Source organism: Trachypithecus francoisi, unplaced genomic scaffold, assembly GCF_009764315.1.
Source record: "Trachypithecus francoisi isolate TF-2019V2 unplaced genomic scaffold, Tfra_2.0 Lachesis_group3, whole genome shotgun sequence".
In the NCBI taxonomy this organism is placed as follows: Eukaryota; Metazoa; Chordata; class Mammalia; order Primates; family Cercopithecidae; genus Trachypithecus; species Trachypithecus francoisi.
The window spans coordinates 145,226,538-145,251,104 of NW_022681468.1; the positions used below are offsets into that span (position 1 = coordinate 145,226,538).

Below are 24,567 nucleotides of genomic sequence, written 5' to 3' on the forward strand. Positions count from 1 at the left end.
ACAAGCATGTTGGCTTGTTTCTGGGTCTGCTTTGTGGATCTGCAGTCCTATTATACCTGGCACAGAAGCTACAGCATATGCTATTTGGGAGAGTAGGGAAGCACTTGCCTAGAAAATCAAGAGGGTTGTGTTCCAATTCTGTTTTGGCCCCCAGTTAGTCCCCCTAAGTAAGACATCTTCTCAAGATGCTTATTTCCTCATTAAAAACAATAAGTGAACTGGACTTGTTCTTTAAGGTCCTTTCTAGAACTGTGATTCTAAGGTGACTTGCAGGTTCATCTAACAAGACATAACACTCATAGTCTGTTTATGTTAAGTCACTTTTCAAATATTTATTATCAGAAACCATCCAACATGAAATATGAATTATTAAAATATTTTTCTCCATATGTTTCAAGTCAGAAACAGTAATTCAGAACTCAACTAGCATCCTGATTTTTTAAATCATAAAACTTAGCATTCACAGTATTCAATCTAGAAAAAATATAATTAGTAGAATGTTAAAGCCAAAAGAGCATTTGACAGACAGAAAGAGAAAGAGGAGAGAGAAGGGGAGGAGAAAAAGAGAGAGGGAAAAGAGAAAGAGAGAAATAGAAAGAGAGAGAGAGGAGGAGGAGGAGGATTGAGAGATGGAGAGTTTGAGACTGAGACTTCTCATGAAATATATTTTAATGACAATTACTCCTTAACAACTGTGCATTGAGAATATTTGAACATATTGTTATAAGCTAGGGAAAAAAAGTCCAGCCCAAATGTGAAAACACAGAACCAAAATGATTCTGAATTTCCTAAAGACATATTTTGAGAAACAGAAAAATTCTTTCCCACTTCTCTATCCCCCAGTACCAAAAGGGAGCATTTTACGTTATGCACATCTCGATAATATTTTATAGAAAATAAATGCCAAGATATTTACAATTTAATTTAATATTTATTCTTCAATTTGTTTTTTATAGCAGACATATTAATTTCATTTTGAACATGATATGCCAAATACCCTGAGCTTCCAGGAATGAAGTCATGTAGCTCCCCAAGGAATTTCTTCATGGCATCAATTGATATATAACCTACAAAATAAAATAAAAAATATATAGAGATATATACTTGAAACCCTCTCATACTATTTGCTTTTCAGTGTCTTTGATTTATTAGAGTAAGACTTCTAAAGAATGTTTTTAGAAAAGAGGTAAAAAGAAGAAATAATACCAGTGAGAAGATGCTCCATGAAACCTTATAACTATCAGGGAACACCTCCTCTTCCCCTTCCCACAACTTTCTGCCACCTTTTAAGAGATTAAAAGGTGGATTAAAGCTGCTTTGACTATTGAGATTGTGATGTCTAGGTTGGGGCTAGAACATAAAAGTACTTAAACTAAAATAACTGGGAAGTATATCTAGCTTAGAGGGTAATCACTTAGAACTATCCATCCAACCAGCTACTAACAGTGCAAAGAGTTCATCTTCCCTGTTTCAGCAGGTAACACTTTCCTGCACTGCTAACACTGGAATAGGATTAAAAAAAGATAATGAAAAATCGATATTACTGTTCAGTCAACAAAGATAATGGATAAGAGTAATTTTGATGTCAATTAGTTATCCAAAATAGATAAGAGTCATATAAAAAAACACTGCCTAGAATGGGGACAGTTTAAGGACTCTATCACTAAGCAATATTAATTTGATATCAATTGCTTACTATTTAAATGATTACATTTTATGTGTAACACAAGTGTTTGTGGCTTTTACTAAAATTGAAATCTAATTTAAAAGTAAATATTGTGTGAAAAAATTCTGATAGAGCTCAAGGATGACTGAATTTAGAACACTGTACCATCAAGATCAACAGGATATCCATGCATACTGTTTAATCATTTCTAATAAAAAATAATAACTTCACAGTTAATAAATTAACTATGAATCCAAGCATATAAAATTGACTAGTATCTTTAAAGATATTTTAATCATGGTCATTTACTTTAGGAGCTCTTCAAGCACTATTACTATACTCTATGAGTTCATAATCGTTGCCTAATGGCTGTGTATCTGTGTAAAATAAACTAGTGCAGAAAAATATCACTATTAGTGTTTAGTTAATTGCACACATACACTGTGTGAAACCTCTGAAAATGTGTGAGGATAGGAATTTAAAAATTACTACATTGGTAAAAAATATTCCTGTAAGTATAAGAAGGATAGGATATTTATAGCATCAGAAATAGATTATTGTAGCATTTTTGAATAGGTAAGGACTTTAGGATGAAGTGGACAGAAACCTAATTTAAACTAATTTAAACAAAAGGGGAGTTTACTGGAAGGACATTGCCATATCATCCGAGCTGTGAGGAAGGCAGGGATATTGCTGGGACTCAGAGTTAATTAGAACCAGCTATGATCGCTCTCAACTAGTCTGAAGTTTTTAGGGTTTTTTTTTCCTGGTCTGTGTGTGTGTGTAATTTTTTTTTTTTTTTTTTTTTTTTGACAGGGTCTTATTTTGTTACCCATGCTGGAGTGCAGTGGCACTATCACACCTCACTGCAACCTTGGTCTCAAATTTTTCTCTATGTGTTGGCCTCATTTTCCTTTTTGGAAGCAAGTTGGCTTTCTTTTCATGGTAGAAAATATGGCCAATGACAGCGCCTAAGTTTTACATCTTAGACTTTTGATCACCTAAATGAGAATGACTTGATTTGCTAAGTTCCATATCTAAAAATCCAGAAGAAGATCTGCCATTAGCCCAGTTCAAATCAGACATTCACTCTCAAAGCAAATGTTGAGGGTGGGGAGCAAGCTCATGTTTAAAAAAATGTCTGTTCCTGTGTTATCCAGATAAACTGGGAGGGAGAAGGGAATTCCTAAGAAAGGCACTCCTGGTGGACAGTCCCACATGCATCTGTGATAGCCAGCCACTCAGTGGTCCCAACTGATCCCCACCTCCTGATATTCACAGTCCACTATCATTTTGTACTTGGTTTGATCTGTATAACCAATGGCATATGACAGAAGTGATGCTATGTCACTTCTGAGAGTCAGATGTAAAAAAGACTAAGGCTTTTGTCTTGGACATGCTCTTTCTTATTATTGGATTTTTTACTCTGAGGGAAGCAAACTACCTACCATGTTGTGGATAGTCTTTATGGAGAGGCCCATTTGGTGAGGAGCTGAAGCCTTTGGCCAAAATCCAGCAAGGACCCAACACCTGCCAATAACCACTTGAGTGAATTTTGAAGTGGATTTTCCAGTCCCAGTTGTACGTTGGAATGACTGCACTCTAGCTGACAACTTGACTGCAACCTTACAAAAGGCTATGAGACAGAAGTACCCAGCTAAGATACTCCTGGATTTCTGACCTTAGAAACTGAAATAATAAATGTTCACTGGGCCAGGGGCAGTGGCTCATGCCTGGAATCCCAGCATTTTGGGAGGCCAAGGCAGGAGGATTGCTTGAGCCCAGGAGTTCGAGACCAGACTGGGCAACCCAGTGAGACTTCATCTCTATAATAAATAAATAAATAAATGTTCATTGTTTTAAGCTGCTAAGTTTTGGAGCACTTTGATTTACATCAATAAATAACTAATATAGCATCTATTATAGATTTCCAAACTTTTAATTATCAGAACCTTTTGATTTGAAAATTGTTGCCAGCAAAGTATTTACAATTATTAGTAATTGCTTTCTTACTCTTATTAATCACATATGTAACTGTCAATCAGAACTTCTTATCATGGGTGATAACAAGTGATAGTAGTCTGAGAGAATTTAATTCCAGTCAAAAACTGAAAACAAAACAAAAAATCTTTTGATGTTTTAGGGGATATTTGGCAATGTCTAGGGACATTTTTGGTTGTCACAACTGGGGGAGAGATTTGTGCTGCTATGGGTATCTAGTGGGCAGAGGCCAAGGTAAATATTCTATAATGCACAGGGCTGACACTCTCCTACCCTCGCGCAAAGAATTATCTGGCCTAAAATGCCAGTAGCACCAAAAGTGAGAAACCCTGTTCTAGGCTATTGCCCCAACTTGTATTTTCTATAAATAAAGACCACAATTAATTCTATTTTCAGAAATTTAATAGTCAATGAGTTGAACCCAACCCATTCCAAGGAAGAGATAGTCAAGTTTTAGTCTCAAAAATTGATACCACAGCCTAAATTAGAACTCTTAGTCACTAAATGTTTAATTAACACAAGCTGATTTTTTCCAACAAGAAGTTATTCCTTCCTGTGCAAGCAGATGGGCATGACAAAAAAGAGAAGGACTTGTCATTTCACATCAAAATTAAAAACAAATAAATTATCTCTAAAAATAAAGATTTCTTTCAAAAAATTGCTATTATTTAATGCAGAAATACAAAAAAGCAAATGTATCCAATTGAGCAAATAAAAACATTAAAAATTTTTACTTTATTTCTACCAATAAAATTCACAATAGAGTATTACCACAGATTGAAATTATACTTTTAAAATTGTAATTTTTAAATAGTTTTAAAAATTTGTTTTTGTGTTACACTGTTATGTCTTTTTGAACAATCAGACTGTTTTTTATCCAGCAATAATACATAAAGCAGCACTATTACATGTCCAAATTTAGGTATATGTCCTTATCTATGGCTGATTTTAATATTTAGTGTTGCTCTTTTAAATATACTAATAAATGTTTGGTAAGTCCAAATGAACAGGGATAGTAATATGGCAAGACATCTAGGATCTAGGAAACTGGACTAGCTGCAAGAGGTAGTTTTAACATTGCTAAATAAAGAGAAAATGATGAATACACAAATTATTTTTTAAATAAGTGTTCAAAAACCCATACTTTATTTTTTTATTTTTATTTTTATTTTTTTTTGAGACGGAGTCTCGCTCTGTCGCCCAGGCTGGAGTGCAGTGGCGGGATCTCGGCTCACTGCAAGCTCCGCCTCCCGGGTTTACGCCATTCTCCTGCCTCAGCCTCCCGAGCAGCTGGGACTACAGGCGCCCGCCATCTCGCCCGGCTAGTTTTTTGTATTTTTTAGTAGAGACGGGGTTTCACCGTGTAGACCAGGATGGTCTCGATCTCCTGACCTCGTGATCCACCCGTCTCGGCCTCCCAAAGTGCTGGGATTACAGGCTTGAGCCACCGCGCCCGGCCAAAAACCCATACTTTAAAAATTGTTCTTTTAAAAACAATTTTTAAAAAAATCTTTATTTTTAAAATTGTTATCAATCACTCCACTGAATACTACTCAGATCAAAGTATCTAAATATCCATCTCACTCAACACAATTCAAACCCTAATGGCCACTTTTCAGTTGGTCTCCTTGGATCTACCCTCTCAGTGTCAGCTGTGGTTAGTTGTCTTCTCCTTATGTAGGACACTAGTATAGGAAATCCAAATATGGAGTCCATGGACACCTGGGTAATCCATGTATAGGGTTCTGGGCATCTGTGAGTCTTTTACAATTATATGTAAAGTTTGTGTGTTATGTTTTTTGTTTGGTTTTTAAAAGATTTATATATTTGATATTGAATGGAATGGCAGTGTGTGTGTTATGTTTGTATGTGTGTATGCTAAGGAAAGGGGCCTGTGTTTCATCAGATTCTCAAAAGAAACTATGATTGGGGCTGTTCATCTAATTTATCTTCCAAACTGGGACACCTGAGAATTAAAAACTAATGCCAGAACAACAGCATAAACCACATGTAAATAGGGACATGTGGTCACCCTACCTTGATACCATTGTTTTAGCATGGAAAATATAAAAGCATATTCCTGGGTCAATTCTGCTGGTAATTTACTCAATATGTAAAGGATGTCTCCTCCATTACCATGCTTAATAGAGAAGGCTCTACTTTCTAGGCATTTGAAATACAACAGCTTTATTCAACACAATATTCCCTTGTTTATTCCCTACCTGAGTTTACTCTAAATTTTATTTTAAACTACCTGTTACCATGTTGTTAACTGGGTAATTCTGTAGAGGGAAGTACATCTGCTTTTCTACAACTGGAGTTCTTATAAAATGCTTTTCTGGGCTGTAAAATAAAACATACAGAAAGTCACATAGATATACTATGTATATGTCTATATGTATTACATTTATATTAAAATATATTTATAATAAATATTTACATTTACTACAGTATATTACACCACATATGTATATATTTGGATTTGTTTTACAAGTGAGAACTCATTCCAGGCAATATATATAGTGATTTTAAAAAATATATAAAATGCTTCACAAATACGCATGTCATCCTTGCGCAGGGGCCGTGCTAACCTCTGAATAGTTCCAGTTTTGGTATATGTGCCGTCAAAGTGAGCACATATATAGTAATTTCATTGCTCTTTGATCAGACTTCAGTCTTAATGGGGGAAAATGTTAACTATGAACTTCTTTTGTGCTTTTAAGTAATACAAAAACCCATATAGATATTCTGGTGTTCTTGGCCACTTTACAAAACAAGTATTTGAGTCTCTAGAGTCCTGGGTCTTTTTCTCAATACCCCTGAAAGTACAGTAATGCAATACTATATATTCAGACAAAATACACGTATACATATGTAATATTAAATCTGCCAAAAGAAAAGCATAGTAGATTCTATTTTAAATGATCACAACATTTTTGTTAGTGTTCAAATAATTGGGCCTCTATTAATTAGTACTTCCACAGTTTACTATAACAAATAAAAACTGATGTCTGGGCCCGGCTCAGTGGCTCATGCCTGTAAATCCAGCACTTTGGGAGGCTGAGGCAGGTGGATCACCTAAGGTCGGGAGTTCAAGACCAGCCTGGCCAACATGGTAAAACCCCATCTCTACTAGAAATACAAATCAGCTGGGTGTGGTGACATGTACCTGTAATCCCAGCTACTCGGAAGGTTGAGGCAGGAGAATCGCTTGAACCCAGGAGGCAGAGGTTGCAGTGAGACAAGATCGTGCCACTGCACTCCAGCTTGGGCAACAGAGTGAGACTCCATCTCAAAAAAAAAAATTGGTGTTCTAATTATACAATTATAAAATCTAAAAAAAAAATTATGTTCTAATTTTTAAAAGCTAAAACGTGGCCAGGAACAGTGGTTCACACCTGTAGTCCTGGCATTTTGGGAGACAGAGGTGGGTGGATCACTTAAGGTCAGGAATTTGAGACCACCCGGGCCAACATGGTGAAACCCTGTCTCTGCTAAAAATACAAAAATTAGCCAGGTGTGGTGGTGGGCAGCTGTAATCCCAGTTACTTAGGAGGCTGAGGCTAGAGAATTACTTGAACCTGGGAGGTGGAGTTTGCAGTAAGCCAAGATGGCACCACTGAACTCCAGCCTAGATGACAGAACGAGACTCTGTCTCAAAAAAAAAAAAGCTAAAAGGATCTCAACTAAAAGATCCCATTTTCATTCATGTCTTTTCGAACAGTCACTATTTAAAAGTGACAATGTTTACTATACTTAGACCACATATAACTAATAATATAATTGTATAAAAAGAAAAACCTCAATAATTAAAAATTGGAGTCATCCTTAAATTTATTATTTTCCTAAAACGCTAGAAGTACACTGAGTAATAGCAAAGGCTTTATTTTCCATTTTTAAGGCTGGGTGCGGTGGCTCATGCCTGTAATGCCAGCACTTTGGGTGGCCGAGGGAGGTGGATCACCTGTGGTCAGGAGTTCCCGACCAGTCTGGCCAACATGGTGAAACCCTGTCTCTACTAAAAATACAAAAAATTAGCTGGGCATGGTGGCGCACACCTGTAATCCCAGCTCCTCAGGAGGCTGAAGCAGGAGAATCACTTGAACCTGGGAGGCAGAGGTTGCTGTGAGCCGAGATTGCGCCATTGCACTACAGCCTGGGCAACAAGAGTGAAACTCCGTCTCAAAAAAAAAATAAAATAAAAAATAAAAAAATCTTCTATTTCATTTAAACTCTCCCAAAAGAAACTACTCATTAGGATGAAATCCTACAAATAAAGCAAAATTGTGTTCCCAGAAAAGTCAGGGACCACCCATTATTTAATTCTGGCCAAACAATAACAGAAAAAGGGAAAAGAGGTTGGGGGGGCGGATGAAAAGGAAGACATATTGTGAAAGAAGGAATACTTTCATTATTTTATAAGTCTCGCTCTGTCGCCCAGGCTGGAGTGCAGTGGTGCAGTCTCGACTTACTTCATGCTCAGGCCTCCCGGGTTCACGCCATTCTCCTGCCTCAGCCTCCCGAGTAACTGGGACTACAGGTGCCCGCCGCTGCGCTTGGCTAATTTTTTGTATTTCTAGTAGAGACGGGGTTTCATTGTGTTAGCCAGGATGGTCTCGATATCCTGACCTTGTGATCCGCCTGCCTCAGCCTCCCACAATGCTGGGATTACAGGCGTGAGCCACCGCGCCTGGCCAGAATACTTTCATTATTAACAAATGATATGACTATGCACCCTGAAGAGCCAAGAGAATCGATTAAAATGTCCTTAGAATCTTAAGGAATTCCAAATGGGTAGATATAAGACCAATACCCTCAATTCAATAACTCAAGAGTGGCTGCTTTCGCTGGTAAAGTGGAGGTATCTTCAAGGAAATCGGAACCCGTGGTGATCCCTCGCAACTCAATCTGTTTGGGGCTGTTTCTAAACATTAGGGAATGGAAACTCGGTGGCGGCCCTAAGTAGCCTGGTTTCGGGCTCTCATGGATGCACTCATATAAGGTGATACCTGTATGCTACATTATGAAAAAACCCCAGCAACTCCAGTTTCAACATATTGAGGAGACGCTTCTGTTGCTTCCCGTTTTGCCCATATGAAGACATCAAAAAAGGACTTAAGGATTCAAGAGAAGTCTTATGTTAAAAAAAGAATTAGATTTTTGGAAGAAAAGCTTACAGGAGCTCAATTAGATGAAGAAACAAGTTTTGTGGAATAGCAACAAGTAAATAAGGCCTATTATGTATATTGAAACATTTGCATTGATAGAGATAATTTAGAGAGCAAATCAGATAAAATGAGTCAACACAACTCTGAATCTTTAAAAGTATTGAATGAACAGATGCAATCTAAAGAAGTAGAACTCTAGCTAAGGACAGAGGTGGAAACTCAGCTGGTGATGAGGAATTTCAATCTACCTTCATCAAACTGGGAGGTGGAAAAGTTAAGCTGTGACCTGAAGATCCATGGTTTGGAACAAGAGTTGATGAGGAAAGAATGTAATGATCTCAAAATAGAACCACTCAAAAACCAAACAAATCTATTTGTATCAGGAAGACAATCTGAAGAGCAGAGATCTCTGAAGAGTAAGAACTTCAAGTGATAATAAGCAGAATGCATACTGGCAACTGAGGAGATAAATGTCTAACTTATATCTGGTGACTCAAGTGCTAGCTGAACTATTAAGAAAACTGAAAACCCCAACTGCAATCAAAAAAGCCTGCACCTCAGTAGGATGCATTGAAGACCCTTGGAAAGATGGCACAAAACTGCACATAATGAATTTTACTGCAACATATACAAGACATCCCCTTCTCTCACCAAATGGCAAAGCTCTTTGTTATACTACATCTTCCCCTTTACCAGGAGATATAAAGGTTTTATCGGAGAAAGCAGTCCTCCAACCACGGACAGATAATGAGAGAGCCATTCCTAATGAGGGCACACACTCTTATGGCAGAAATTCTCCGGAAGATCACTTTGAGTATTCCCAATCCCTCCTGACACAAGTGAGACAGCATTTAGGGAAATTAAAAGTAAAATTTTGGTTGGGCGTGGTGGCTCATGCCTGTAATCCCAGCACTCTGGGAGGACAAGGCGGGTGGATCACGAGGTCAGGAAGTCGAGACCATCCTGGTTAACACGGTGAAACCCTGTCTCTGCTAAATATACAAAAAAAATTAGCCGCACGTGGTGGTGGGCGCCTGTAGTCCCAGCTACTCAGGAGGCTGTGCCAGGAGAATGGTGAGAACCCAGGAGGCAGAGCTTGCAGTGAGATGAGACCATGCCACTGCACTCTAGCCTGGGCGACAGAACGAGACTCCGTCTCAAAAAAAAAAAAAAAAAAGTAAAACTTTGCCTTTTAACCAATGTGCCACCACTGCATTACTTGGATCAACATAATCAAAATTTCCTTTATAAGACTTAACTCTGAAGAGATTTATCATTTCATCACAAGGACACTATCTCTCAGTGGTTCTCTCAAGAAATTACTTAACAAACTAAACGTAGATTTTGGTTAAAAGTTTGGAGAGTCCTTTAGTACATGCATTTGAACATACTATATGATATTATGTAGTTTATTTCTAGTATGAAAGAATACCCTCCAGCTCCATATTCTAAGAAACAGATATATGCTACTATTTTTTTTTTTTTTGGTACATGGCCTCACTGTTTCACTTTGGTTGAAGCACAGTGGAATGACCACAGATTGCTCACTGCAAACCTCAACTCCTAGGCTTAAGCAATCCTCCTGCCCCAGCCTCCCAAGTAGCTAGGACTACAGGAGTACACCACTACACCCAGTTAATTTTTTTTTTTTTTATCTTTTGTAGAGACTGGGTCTCTCTCTGTTGCTCAGACGGGTCTTGAACTCCTGGCCTCAAGCTATCCTCATGCTTCAGCCTTCTAAAGTGCTGGGATTACAGGTGTGAGCCACCATGCCTGAACTGCTACTATACTAATTAATAAATACCTTGGGCCCAGAAGTTCAAGACCAGCCTCAGCAACATAGTGAGATGCCATCTTGACAAAAAAAAAAATTAATTAGGATGGGCAAGTTGGCACACATGTAATCCTAGCACTTTGGGAGGCCTAGGAGGGTGGATTGCTTGATGCCAGGTGTTTGAGACCAGCCTGGCCAACATGGCAGAAACACGTTTCTATTAAAAATACCAAAACAACTGGCCATGCATGGTGGTACACACCTGTAGTCCCAGCTACTCAGGAGACTGAGGCATGAAAATTGCTTGAACCCAGAAGGTGGAGGTGGAGAGGTTACAGTGAGCCAAGATTATGCCACTGTACTCCAGCCTGGGTGACAGAGTGAGACCCTGTCTCAAAAAAAAAATTTCTTTTTTTTTAATTAGCCAGGCATGGTGGCACACATCTGCCGTCCTAGCTACTCAGGAGGCTGAGGTGGGAGGATTGCTTGAGCCCGGGAGTTCCAGATTGCAGTGAGCTATGATCATGCCATCTCACTGTAGCTTGGGTGACACAGCAAGATCTTGACTCACACACACACACACACACACACACACACAATTAAGTAAATAAATAAATAAACATAAGGTGTTTAAGAAAGAAAAAAAAAACAACTCCTCTTTATACCGTAATTTCCACATCTGGGAATTTACATGAAGAAAACTATCAAAAAAGTAGAATAAGATTTATTTTTAAAAAGATGTTCATGGAGGTGTCATAAAAGTAACAAATTGTAGGCCAGGTGTGGTGGCTCATGCCTGTAATTCTGGTAGCATTTTGGGAGGCTGAGGAAGGAGGATCTCTCACCAGGGAGGTTGAGGCTGCAGTGAACTGAAATGACACCACTGCATTCCAGCCCTGGGGGTCAGAAAGAGCTTTTGTCTCAAAAATAAATAAATAAATAAATGTGTTAAACAAACAAAATGAAATGCCATATGCTGCCATTTCACACCATAATATCAAATAAGATTTTTCGACTAGGCCTGGTTTATGCCTGTAATCCCAGCACTTTGGGAGGTTGAAGCAGGTGGATCACTTGAGGCCAGGAACTTGAGACCAGCCTAGGCAACATGCTGAAACCTCATCTCTACTAAAAACACAAACAATTAGCTGGTGTGGCAGGGTGGCATGTGCCTGTAGTCCCAGCTGCTCGGGAGGCCGAGGCACAAGAATTGCTTGAATCCAGGAGGCAGAGGTTGCAGTGAGCCGAGATCACACCACCGCACTCCAGCCTGCACTCCAGACTCCAGAGGAAGATTCTGTCTCAATGAAAAACAAAAAACGAAAGTTATTACTGGGAGAGGATTTGGGAGAAATTAGGATTTTATACTAATTCTGTACTGCCTGATTTTTTGTACATCAAGTTTGTATGATGTAAAAAAAAATCAATGTCCCTAGTAGTATGCTAACAAGTGCTCCAGCAGGTAAATTGAGGGTATATTTTATCTATGTTCACACTGCACCCTCTGCTGTTTCCATAAAGAAAAGGCTCGAAGTAGACACCTACCCAGGGTTTATTCATATCCTTTGTCCATTCATATCCTTTGTCCATTGTTTTTCGATTGGACGTATTTTTCCCAGATTTGTAATACCTCTTTGTATATTAAGGAAATTAGCCTTTATGGGAGAAAAACTTGAAAAATTATATAAATTACATCATTACTTTTTATTTTGAAGACAGATAACTACTGTTTGATCATTTTTATTACAGCAGCTAAATACCAGACTGCAGGGTACCCCAGTCCCATCCTCTCCTCCCCCAATTCTACTCCTGGCTTTCTTTCCGTGTCCTGACCAAAAATCACAGGGTGCTTTGACTGCTCTGTGAGACAGCCCAGTGCAGGGTTCTCCCAGCGGGCTTGAACTCAAACCAGGACCTTAAACATTTCCAGGCACTGATAAAAGTATCTAGGTTGCTGCTCAAAACACTGAAAGAAACTGGCCTCAGCCCTGAGCCAGATTCCTTAAACCCTCATATAAACTCCATACCCAGACCCCCTCACTGTGGATATACCTAGGTAGAACACCCCTTTTATCTTGTCCATTGCAAGGATTGGTGCAGTAATCTGCAAGTTCCCTCAATAAATGCTTTAGACTGATTAATTAGTGGCTCTTTCTTTAGAATCCCAACTGACCACAACTTGGGACAGTCTGGGGCACTCCCTTGTGGGGACTCCCCTGCCTCCACTTTTAGGTTGACTCCGGCCACAGGTTTGGAGGATAAAACACACACTTCTGAAGAATCAATGTTCCCTATGAATATTTGAAAAGCAACTGAATTGGAAACCATAGAACTAGAACTAGATCATGTATAAGCCTGCAATGAGAAGGCCTCTCATAAATTGGTCCTAATATAATGGCAAGGCCATGTTTGTTTGTCTTTTTAAATTAATTTCTTGTTTTTCTTTGAGACAGAGTATTGTTCTGTCACCCAGGCTAGAGTGCAGTGGCGTGATCACGGCTCACTTCTGGGCTCAAGCGATCCTCCCACCTCAGCCTGCAAATAGCTGGGACTACAGGTATGTGCCACTATGCCCAGCTAGTATTTTAAATTTTTTATAGAGATGGGGTATCCCCATGCTGCCCATACTGGTCTCAAATTCCTGGGCTTAAACAGTCATCCGGCTTCAGCCTCCCTAAGTGCTGAGATTATAAGCATGCGCCACAATACCCAGTCTAAATTTAATTTCTTAAACCAAAGTAATGTATTACAAGCAATTTGGAAAGAAGAGGGGAAATCATTCGCCACTTTTCATCCTAATAAAATTACTGCTAATATGTAGTGTATTTCCTTCCAAGTAAAAAATATATTTTAAGATTCTTTTGTAGTTCATAAGCATGATGATTGGGTTTTCACACACAGAAACATATAATTTTTAAATAATTTATTAACTGTTATCATACATAAAATCCTTGTTTCCTTTCTGCAGAGACAGTATAGTATGTTATACTATGAGATAGTATAGTATGCTACATAGTAAATACATAGTATAGTATTTAATGACTAACATTTAAATGAATGGGCTCTGACTCACTTCAAATCCTGCTTCTCCCCTACTTAATAAAAGTTTGTATGACTTTGGGGAAATTGCTTATCTTTCTAATCATAGATCTCTTTTTTTTGTATAATGGGAATGATTATAATGCTATCAGTCTCATAGGAAAACTGAAAATTAAATGAGATAAGCACACAATCAGTGCTCACAGATGTCTACATTGAATTGAGTATCAGTGAAGTTTATGAATTCAGTACCTTTCGGATAATTCTTCTTTGTGCTCTGTTGCTAGTTCACCGTTTTCCCCAAGGGTCTTTATTTCATTTGGTGTTACTTCATCATGCTGTGGATAGAAAAATAAATCACAGTCTAAAAAATCATCATACCAATGATCCAATCAGTAATGTTTTTAAAAGGGAAAAATAAACTGGCAATATATATATCAAAAGCCATAAAATATTTACACATTTAAGTCCACTCAATCTAGCTTGGTGGAGAAAATTTACAAAATTTTGTCCACACACACATATAATTATACTATATATTTTTAGAGACACATAAAGAAGACGAGAATTTTAAATATACCAGCTGTGATTATGTCAGATAAGCAAAACTTTGACTGATTTTATTCTCCTTTCAAGTATTGAAATTTCCTCTAATGTGGTCATATTACTTTTTAGTCACAAAAATAAGGAAACTAAAAAACTTGCTACTAATTTAAACTTTCTTAAAATCCTTGACTTAAGGATTCCTGGGCTTCCTGTGAGCTACAAATCAAAACTATAAAATAAGCTGAACAAATTATATTTCTCCTTCAAAAGGACAGTGAAGTATTTAGCTATAAAGATATAAAATAACTCAATGTATGTTAAGCTTTTCCTAAATATTTTGTGAAAGCAACTTAGATACTGGTGTCTATCACATAATCTATTTTACATACCATTGAGAAGTTTCTTTTCTTTTCTTTTTCTTTTTTTTTTTTTGAGACAAAGTCTTGCTATGTCGCCCAGGCTGGAGTGCAGTGGCATGATCTCTGCTCACTGCAACCTCCACCTCCCGAGTTCAAGCAATTCTCCTGCCTCAGCCTCCCAAGTAGTTGGGATTACAGGCACCAGCCACCACATCTGGCTAATTTTTTGTATTTTTAGTAAAGACGGGGTTTTGCCATGTTGCCCAGGCTGGTTTCGAACTACCAAGCTCAGGCTATTAGCCTGCCTCATCCTCCCAAAGTGCTGGGATTACAGGTGTGAGCCACCGCGCCCAGACACTATTAAGAAGTTTCTATATTTATATAAAAACTTAAATCCACTCCAAACAAGAATAATGATAATGCTCCCCAGATTTACCCTTGTTATTGCCATTCGATGAGTACCTCCCACTTATATATGCTATGGTTACATGATTATAATTGGCTAACACTCATACCAACCAATATTGTGAAATAATTGACAAACTTTTTTATCATGTAGTAATATAACTTCTAGAGTCAACATCCATACAAGCATGTTCTAGTAATTTTTTAGTAGAAAAAACATTGGATTGGGTTAGAGCTGAGAAAATTTAGCTCCACTTTGCTAATATCTGCCAACGTGTACTAAAACAGGTCATTATATTTTCTTTCCCTTAGTTTTCTCACGTATAAAGCTAAATGATGAAATTAGTGATCTGTAAACTCTAAAGTTCTGGTAGAGTCAATAATTACCATCAAATAATAACCATTGCATTACTGCTCACGTTCCTGGAAACACTGTGAAAAGTCAAGGATTAGATATTTCAGTCCTTAGTACAACATACTGTTACCTCCTAGACAAAAAAACTGAAAGAACTATTATTTTCAGATGATGATGCCCTGGGAAGAAAAAACAAATTAATGACAGAAATACAAAATATATGTTGATAGCCTGACTTTGGACATATTGTAAAGATTTTCTATATGATATAGCTGTGGGTTTAAAGTTTAAACAAAATAAAAAATAAAAGTGAAAGATTTTCTCCCTAAGTCTTTATTGTGAAAATTTTCAAACTTACCAAAAGGTTATATAATAGTACAATAGGCCAGGCGCAGTGGCTTATGCCTGTAATCCCAGCACTTTGGGAGGCCGAGGCGGGAGGATCACGAGGCCAGGAGATCAAGACCATCCTGGCCAACATGGTGAAACCCAGTCTCTACTAAAAATACAAAAATTAGCTGGGTGTGGTGGCAGATGCCTGTAATCCCAGCTTCTCAGTAGGCTGGGGCACGAGAATTGCTTGAACCCAGGAGGTGGAGGTTGTAGTGAGCTGAGATCCCACCACTGCACTCCAGCCTGGTGACAGATTAAGACTCCGTCTCAAAAACAAAACAAAACAAAAAAGAATAGTACAATAAATACCACATACCTTTCACCTGGATTCACAAAGTGTTAACATTTCCGACACCTTGAGTGCCTCCTCTCTCTTTTTATTTTTGTGGAACCACTTGAAAACATTTGCAGATATGACATTTCCACTCTCTAATACCTGGCATGTGTTTTCTAAAAATACACATTGTTTTATCTTTACAATGCCACTATCACGCTTAAGAAAATAAAATGTAATACAGTATCACCTACTACACAGTTCATTGTTAAATTTTCCCAATTGCTCTCCAAATGTCTTTTATTCCTTTTTTTATGTCTCTTAATCTACTGTGGTCCTATTGCCTTTTTTGTATTTGATGGCATTAACTGATGTTAGAGTCCAGGTCAGTTAATTGTCTTGTGGTATGATCTGTGTTCTGGATTTGTCTAAATGTTAACTCATAATTAAATTCGGGTGAAGTGTTTTGAACAAGAATACTACACAGATAATACTGTGTATTTGTTATATCATATCAGACTGAACATACTGAAAGGTTTCTCCAATATTGGTGATGCTAAGTTTGCTAAGTTAAAGTGGTGCCGGCCAGATCTCTCCATTGCAAAGGTACACTGTTTAACTTTGGAACTAATAACCAATCTGTGGGTGATAATTTGAGATCATGGGTTTAGAATCCATTAATGACCTTATCTAAATCAATTATTACATGAGAGTTTTAAAAATGGTGATTTTCGATTTTATCTTTCTTTCTATATTTACTAGCTGCTATTTTGTAAAGGAAAATTTTCCTTATCCCACCCTTTTCTTCCTTATTTTCTTCCTTCTTTCATTTCTTCCTTCTGTCCTTCCTTTTTTCCTTATGTCTGCTTTTGGAGTATCATATATATATATGGAATGCTTCACGAATTTGCGTGTCATCCTTGCACAGGGGCCATGCTAATCTCTATATTGTTCCAATTGTAGTATGTATGCCGCTGAAGCAAGCACATGGATTCTTTTTACCTAACATATTATATTCCATTATTGTCATTATTTGTTTTAAAGCTCAATTGTTCCCAAATTTGGCTATTACTGAAAGATTTTGAAGTAAGTCAAAAGCATAAGTAAATCTGAGGCAGGATGGCAAAAGCTACAAAACAGCTATTTTTCCAGTATTGTACACATTTTTTTTCTGTTTTTGGTTAATCAAGCAGCCCCCGAACCAGAATAGGTTCAGACAGACTCGTGTACACATTTATAGAGGGGTGTTATTCAAAACATTCAACAAACAGCAGCACATCACAGAAATTAACCAATTAGAATCTACACTGGCAGTAAAGAACTGGTAAATACTATGCACCGATTATTCTCTTCTTATTACTAACAGAAGCAAATTTTCAAGTTTCTTATGGGAATAATTTTATTTATACAAAATAACCTCAACTTTACTAATGTACTACTATAAAACAAAGTCGAACCAAATGATATTCAATAACAGCATGCCCTTTAAATTTCTTAATCTGGGCCAGGCACAGTGGCTCACGCCTGTAATCCCAGCACTTTGGGAGGCCAAGGTGGTCAGATCACTTGAGGCCTGGAGTTCGAGACCAGCCTGGCCAACATGGTGAAACCCCGTCTCTACTAAAAATACAAAAATTAGCCGGGCACGGTGGCACATGCCTGTAATCCCAGCTACTTGGGAGGCTGAGGCAGGAGAATCGCTTGAATTCGGAAGGCAAAGGTTGCAGTGAGCCGAGATCGCGTTGCTACACTCCAGCCTGGGAGACAGAGTGAGACTCCGTCTCGAAATAAATAAATAAATAAATCTCTTAATCTGACTCACTGGTGCTAACATGTCATAAGTAAACATTTTAAGATAACTTCGCTTTCAGAAAATGTGAAACTGTCGATTCTAAACAAGTACCTTAATTTACTCTTACCTTTTCTATCAGAAAATGTTGGTCTTGTTCCCAAATAAAACTACCGATTTTTCTTCTTATTTCTGTGATGAGAAAAACAAATCCAATACTGTTTTTTTTAAACCTTCCAAATTTTGCTTAAAGTCTGAAATTTCTAGGCCAGTGTTATTCTATTTTCAACAAAATCACATAACACACTTGTTAAAATGCAGATTCCTGTTGAATCAGATCTTTGAGGAGGAACTCTGGAATTTGCTTTTCTAAGAAACTCTCCAGATGATTCTAATACACTTTGCTAATCATTGTTGTAGACTTTTCCTGCTAGAATATATTTATATCTATATTTGTATCTCTATATACGTTAGATGTGTGTATGTGTGTATATATATATCATTGAGGTATGTTCATCCACTCTTCTTTTATATCTATATTTGTATCTACATATACATTAGATATAAATCAGTATCTATATCTGTATCATTAGATATACATTAGATGTATACATGTATACATAGATATACATGTGCATAGATATATCTATATAATAATGCATATGTATCTATATAACGCATTAGATATATTAGATGTATATCTAATGTCTATATAGCTATGGATATTGATACAGACACAGATATATAGATACAGATATAAAAGAAGGGTGGATGAACAATATGTCTAGTTAACATGGTAGTATAGGAATTCTACAATGGTCCGCATGTCAAAGGACAATGTCATCATCCAAACTCAATGATCTCAAAAGTTTTCGCAGTAGTCAAAAGGACAAAAAAGGTGGTATTACTCTAGACTTTTGCTGTCCAGTATGGCAGCCACTAGCTACATGTAGGTACTGAGCACTGGAAATATGTGGTTAATCCAAATTGAGAGGTGCTGTGAGTATAAAATAAATACAGGATTTTGAAGACTTAGTATCAAAAAAAGAATGTAGGGTATCTCAATTTTTATAGATTATATATTGAAATAATATTTTAGATGTATTCGGTTAAATAAAATATATTCCTAAAATTAATTATACTCAGTTAATTATGCAATTAAGTTTTTTAGAGAAGGGGGTCTCACTATGTTGCCTAGGCTGGAATGCAGTGGCTATTCACAGGGGTGATCCTGGTGCACTGCAGCCTCAAATTCGGGGCTCAAGGGATCCTCCCACCTCAGCCTCTAGAGTAACTGGGATTACAGGTGCATGCCACCTTACCCAGCTATTTTTTATTATTAATGTGGCTACTAGAAAATGTAAAATTCATGTTTTGAATGTGGCTCACATTTGCATCTCACGCTTCTACTAGACAATAGGCAGATTTAAAAAGGTATGCTTTTAATTTTTAAAAAGAAGCACGTTTTCATTTAAAACAGATTTTTGAAAATTTAAATACATGTTAATATAAGATGCTAAACTCAAAGGCAGAATAGGAGTGAGAATTTAAAATCCTGTAAGTAAATAGGAGTGATAAATTAAATCACAGTCATTCTACAATATAAGCTCCTTGAAGGTGGGTATTCACTGATTGGCACAAGTAGTTTTTAAAATCAATTCCCACATCCAGTCATTAATCGATCTGTGTAACCACTTAGAACAATTTAGTGTTATTACTTATAAGTAAGTTTCACCAGGACATCGACTATGGAAGGAACCAAATCTCTGGGGTTTCTAATGGCTCTTTTATAGAAATAATTTTTAAGTTGTTTTCTTTTCTTTTTAATACTCTCCTCACTGGGAATATGTACTCAGCTTCAATCTGTCTTTTCGGAGATGAACACATATCTATTGGACAGGCAAGCTACATATCAAGAATTGGGTAATAATACAAAACCTATCAATGGGGTAAAGTTAGCCCAGGCCAGCCGCAGTGGCTCACACCTGTATTCTAACCACTTTGGGGGGCTGAGGCGGGCAGATCACTTGAGGTCAGGAGTTCAAGACCAGCCTGGCCAACATGGTGAAACCCCATCTCTACTAAAAATATAAAAATTAGCCAGGTGTGGTGGTGGGCGCCTGTAGTCCCAGCTACTCAGGAGGCTGAGGCAGGAGAATCACTTGAACCCAGGAGGTGGAGGTTGCAGTGAGCTGAGATCACACCACCGCACTCCAGCCTGAACGACAGAGCAAGATTCCATCTCAAAATAATAATAATAATAATAATAATAAAGTTAGCCCAGAAAAAATAGGCAGGATTTGGGTAGGATAAGAAAGGGTGTTCCAAGCAAGGAAAACTAAAAGAACCAATCTCAGAAGCAGTTGATTTACTTCCCCATCGTATTTTCTAGGGGTCCTGAAAAAAATCGATGTGAAAGTGCTTTCAGGTGTATTTTAAAAAATACAAATACATGGGTTTATTATCATAACCAATCTTTAAATATCAGAAGAAAAAATTAGGAAAATAATGAAGAGACTCAAAACTAGCAAAGAACACTTTTATTAAATGCTCACCACGAGACACCTTAAAACATTATCTTATTTTTAAAAATAATTGGAAATTATTAAAATAAATAAAGACAGGGCCTCACCATGTTACCCTGTTGTTGCCCAGGCTAGTCTTGAACTCCTGGGCTCAAGTGATCTGCTTGCCTCAGTTTCCCAAAGTGCTGGGATTACAGGCATGCCCTACCGCGCCAGGCCTATTATCTCATTTTATCCTCAAAACAACTTCAGAGAAGTAATTTGCTAAAAGATCACAAAACTAGTAAGCATTAGACCCTAGCCTGTGAATGAAAGATCTGCGTCTGTCTGTCTCTCCATTGAATCCCCAGCACCTACCCAGGTTGCAAACTGGCATACAGGAGAGCTCAATGAATATGAATAAACAATACATAAACAAAGTCAGGATATACACCCAAGGCAAATTGATCCAAAGTCCATGCTTTTTCCACTTATGTTAAATAGATACAAAATTCAAAAATATGTGACTGAGAACAAAATAAGTACAGTTGAATTTGGCTGTTTCACAGTGATTAGCTGGATTTGGCTGTCTGACAGGTATTGGCTGAATGATCTTTGCTAACCTTTTTGCAGGCAAGCAGGAGGAAGAATGAAATGACCCAAAGCCACCGAGGTTTTTATTTCAGCATTAGCTACTGCAGAGAGATAGTAGGCATGAAAAACTGTAGCATTATCTTCTATGTAATCAAGGCTCTGATATATTCTAGGAGAAAGAAAGGAAATATTTTAGGTTATGAAACAAATAAGAATATATTCAACCTTTCAAAAGAATAAATAAATAACTGAAAGCAGAGAGACAACGACATTGAAGCATACATGTATGCTGTCCTTTTCTGGCAAGGAATGAAAAACATATGGCATAAGATACTACTTTCTGGGGGCCTATATCTGGCACATCTCAGCTTTACAGGGTTGGTTAATGACCATATGAATTAGGAAACTTGATCTAAAACGGTAGTGTTTACTGGGCATCAACAGTGGATTGACCTAGCAGCCTATGGGTCTTATCCATGGTCATTGCTATAAACAGGGATCAATTTATCCTGACGTGAGGAGCGCTCATGCAGTCAGAAAAACCTTCACATATAGAAAGTAACATATTTTCTATAGGTGGAGATAAGAAGAGCATTACAAGAAAAAGGCATGCGTGAAGGCACAATAATGGCAGTTCGGGTTGACTGGGCTACGGAAGGCGTGAGAAAAACTGGGAAATAAACAAGGTAGGCACAGACACGATCTAAATCTGTAGGAAATCGGTGGGTGGAGTGGGGAGTGGGGAAAGGAGGATGTGGTAGGGCCCTGATCTGATGTCTGGTTTGTAAACAAACTCTGCAGCCATGCGAAGGGGGATCTCAGGGAACAGATTCGAGGCACAGTAACAGCTTAGGAAGTTACTTTGATAGTGCCGTCCAAAAGGGAATTAAGGTGCTACTAAGTTAGTGGCAGTGAGGATGAAGAACAATTACAGGGATCTAATTCATGGTATTCGGCCACTGGCTGTTTCATGGCGTAGGGTTGTTATTCACAATTTTGGAGAATACAGGCCCTGGCGCAGGTGTGAAGGGATATAAGATTTGATTTAGACTTTGAATATGAGGGGCCTTCAAGGCGCCATATGCAGGTGTAGAAGAGGCAGCTGGAAACACACACTTGGAAATCAGGAAGAGGCCTGAGGACCAGGGAGAAGCCTGTGACACTGCAGCAGAAAGGAAAGGTGGTTGTCTATTTCTTTCTCTCAAATCTAGGACTGAAAACTTGCCCTTTTCCAGCCTCACCCTATCGTCAATATTATTTATTTATTTTTTATTTTATTTTATTATCTTATTTAATTCTTGAGATGGAATCTTCTCTGTCACCCAGGTTGGAGTGCCATCTTGGCTCACTGCAACCTCTGCCTCCCGAGTTCAAGTAATTCTCCTGCTTCAGTCTCCCGAATAGCTGGGATTATAGGTGTCCGCCATGGCGCCCAGCCCCATCAATATTAGTGGACTGCAACTTCCTTCCCTAACTCCCGGCTCATCCTAACATAAGTGGCGCTGCCAGGTGGCCCTCAGTACCTCAGCGTGTCTGGGTGCGAGGCATCACAGCTGAACAAGAAGTCGGCGGCTCGCGGGTCACTGATCGTTCCCCCTTCAGCCACTGTGGAGGTAAGAGCACGGGGTGAACCTATCAAGCACCCTGGACCCAAAGCATCAGAGAGAGGAGGATGCTCCCCTCACCACTTAACCCGCTGCTTCCACTCAGCTTCCTACCCCAGAATTGCCTCAGATCCCGGCTAACGCTGCGGCAAAACCAACCGCGCTGCCCTTGAAACATGGCGTCGCCAAGCCTGCGGGGACGTGAGAGAGGAGGCCTCAGAGCTGAGATCCCTGATTGGTTCCAGGTCCAACGCCAAGCTCAATGATTGGTTCCCAAGAGAAATGGCCGGGAAAGGCCTGAGGCCCTCAGATGAGGGACGGTCACTGACTGCTTATCCGGATCACTTAGGGGCCTCTCAGCCTTCCCCTGATAAGAGGAGGAGAGCGACTCGAGTTGCTGAGAGTTTTTTGTTTGGTTGGTTGACTTTGTTTTAAATTTTGAGGTGGCGAGTGTTAACTCTAAATATTAACAAAGTTACCATGCAGTGTATGTACAGGCATAGGGCAGAGTCTGCAGCATCAAGTATTATTTTTGAAGCAAAATTCATTTCATCATTTCATCTATAAACGTTTCACTTTGAATCCCTTAAAAGTGAGGACTCAAAAAACACACACACAACCGCGACACCATCATCACACTTAAAAGATAATTCTTTAATATAGTCAAATATCACCAGTGTTCAAATTTCTGTTTTACTCAAAATTGTTTTCCTTTTACAGTTTTCCGCCTCTTACAATAGTTGTGATAAGTAGTTATATTTTTCTAGTATTGTGTTCCTTTAAACTAAACATTAAAAAATTGTTTATATAAAGTTGTCCATAAACTCTTTTACTATCTTTTTAAATATCTGTGAGATCTCTAGTCACGGTTCTTTTTTTTCTTTTTCTTTTCCTTGTTTTTAAATTTTTCCTCCTACTTTAGTCACCTCTCTGACAATCATTTCTCATTTCTGATTCTGGTTATTTGTGCCTTCCCTTTTTTTATTTCCTAGTCTCATTAGAACTTTGTCAATTGTATTAGCCTTTTCAAAGAACATACTTCTGGTTTTATTGATATTCTCTTTATATATTTCTTTTGTATATCATTAATTTTAGCTTTTAATCATTTCCTTCCACTTTTCTTTGTTTAAAATTGCTGTTCTTAGGCTGGGCACAGTGGCTCATGCCTCTAATCCCAGCACTTTGGGAGGCTGAGGTGGGCAGATCACCTGAGGTCAGGAGTTCGAGACCAGCCTGGCCAACATGGTGAAACCCTGTCTCTACTAAAAATACAAAAAATAGCCAGCAGTGGTGGCGCATGCCTGTAATCCCAGCTACTAGGGAGGCTGAGGCAGGAGAATTGCTTAAGCCCAGGAGGCAGAGGTCGCAGTGAGCTGAGATCACACCACTGCGCTCCAGCCTGGGTGACAGAGCAACACTCCATCTCAAAAAAAAAAAAAAAAAAAAAAAATTGCTGTTCTTTTTCTAATTTCTTGAATTGGATGATTGTTTTTCATCCTTTATTTTTCTAATATGTGATATAAAGCTGTAAATTTCCTTTGAAATCTGTGCCACATGTTTTTGAGATGTCTTTTTATTATTGGTCAATTCAAAGTATTTTCAGATTTCCCATATGAGTGTTATGACTAGTGGATTATGAAAAATGTTTTTAAATCTCCAAGTACATATGATTTTCTAGTTATCTAGTTGTTATTGATTTCTGGAGTTTGAGACCAGCCTGGCAACATGGTGAAATGCTGTCTCTACTAAAAATATAAAAATTATCTGAGTGTGGTGGCACATGCCTTTGGTCCCAGCTACGTGGGAGACTGAGGCAGGAGAATCACTTGAATCCAGGAGGTGGAGGTTTCAGTGAGCCGAGATCGTGCCACTGCACTACTACAGCCTGGGCGAAAGAGCAAGACTCCGTCTCAAAAAAAAAGAAAAAAAAGGTGTTTTGTGTGATCTTTTCTCTTGAAGACCAGGAAGAGTTTATCTTTAAATGTCCCATTTTACTTCATGTGCCCTTCACACTTGTAAACTATTCTTCACCTTTTTTATCCCAATACATGCATAGTTACATTGATATATTTGTTTTTAGCCATAACAAGTTTTGA

The 24,567-nt window shown here is 38.2% G+C and overlaps 1 protein-coding gene, 2 non-coding genes and 1 pseudogene across 3 annotated transcripts; 1 reads left to right on the forward strand and 3 right to left on the reverse strand.

The window, feature by feature from the left end:
- Window positions 1-312: 312 nt before the first annotated feature.
- Window positions 313-22,675, reverse strand: TERB2 (telomere repeat binding bouquet formation protein 2). Its single transcript, XM_033187251.1, has 7 exons — window positions 22,586-22,675; window positions 22,391-22,472; window positions 20,897-21,036; window positions 17,900-17,961; window positions 13,901-13,986; window positions 5,922-6,010; window positions 313-1,067 (listed from the first exon to the last, which is right to left on the reverse strand). Exons 1-7 carry the CDS (start codon window positions 22,647-22,649, stop codon window positions 925-927), a joined length of 666 nt encoding a protein of 221 aa, XP_033043142.1. The 5' UTR covers window positions 22,650-22,675; the 3' UTR covers window positions 313-924.
- Window positions 6,201-6,304, reverse strand: LOC117071661. The gene has a single exon (XR_004432426.1). It is a non-coding gene; the product is annotated as a U6 spliceosomal RNA (small nuclear RNA).
- On the forward strand, window positions 8,651-9,296 carry LOC117069248 (annotated as a pseudogene).
- On the reverse strand, window positions 16,864-16,967 carry LOC117071655. Its single transcript, XR_004432421.1, has one exon. It is a non-coding gene; the product is annotated as a U6 spliceosomal RNA (small nuclear RNA).
- Window positions 22,676-24,567: the final 1,892 nt, after the last annotated feature.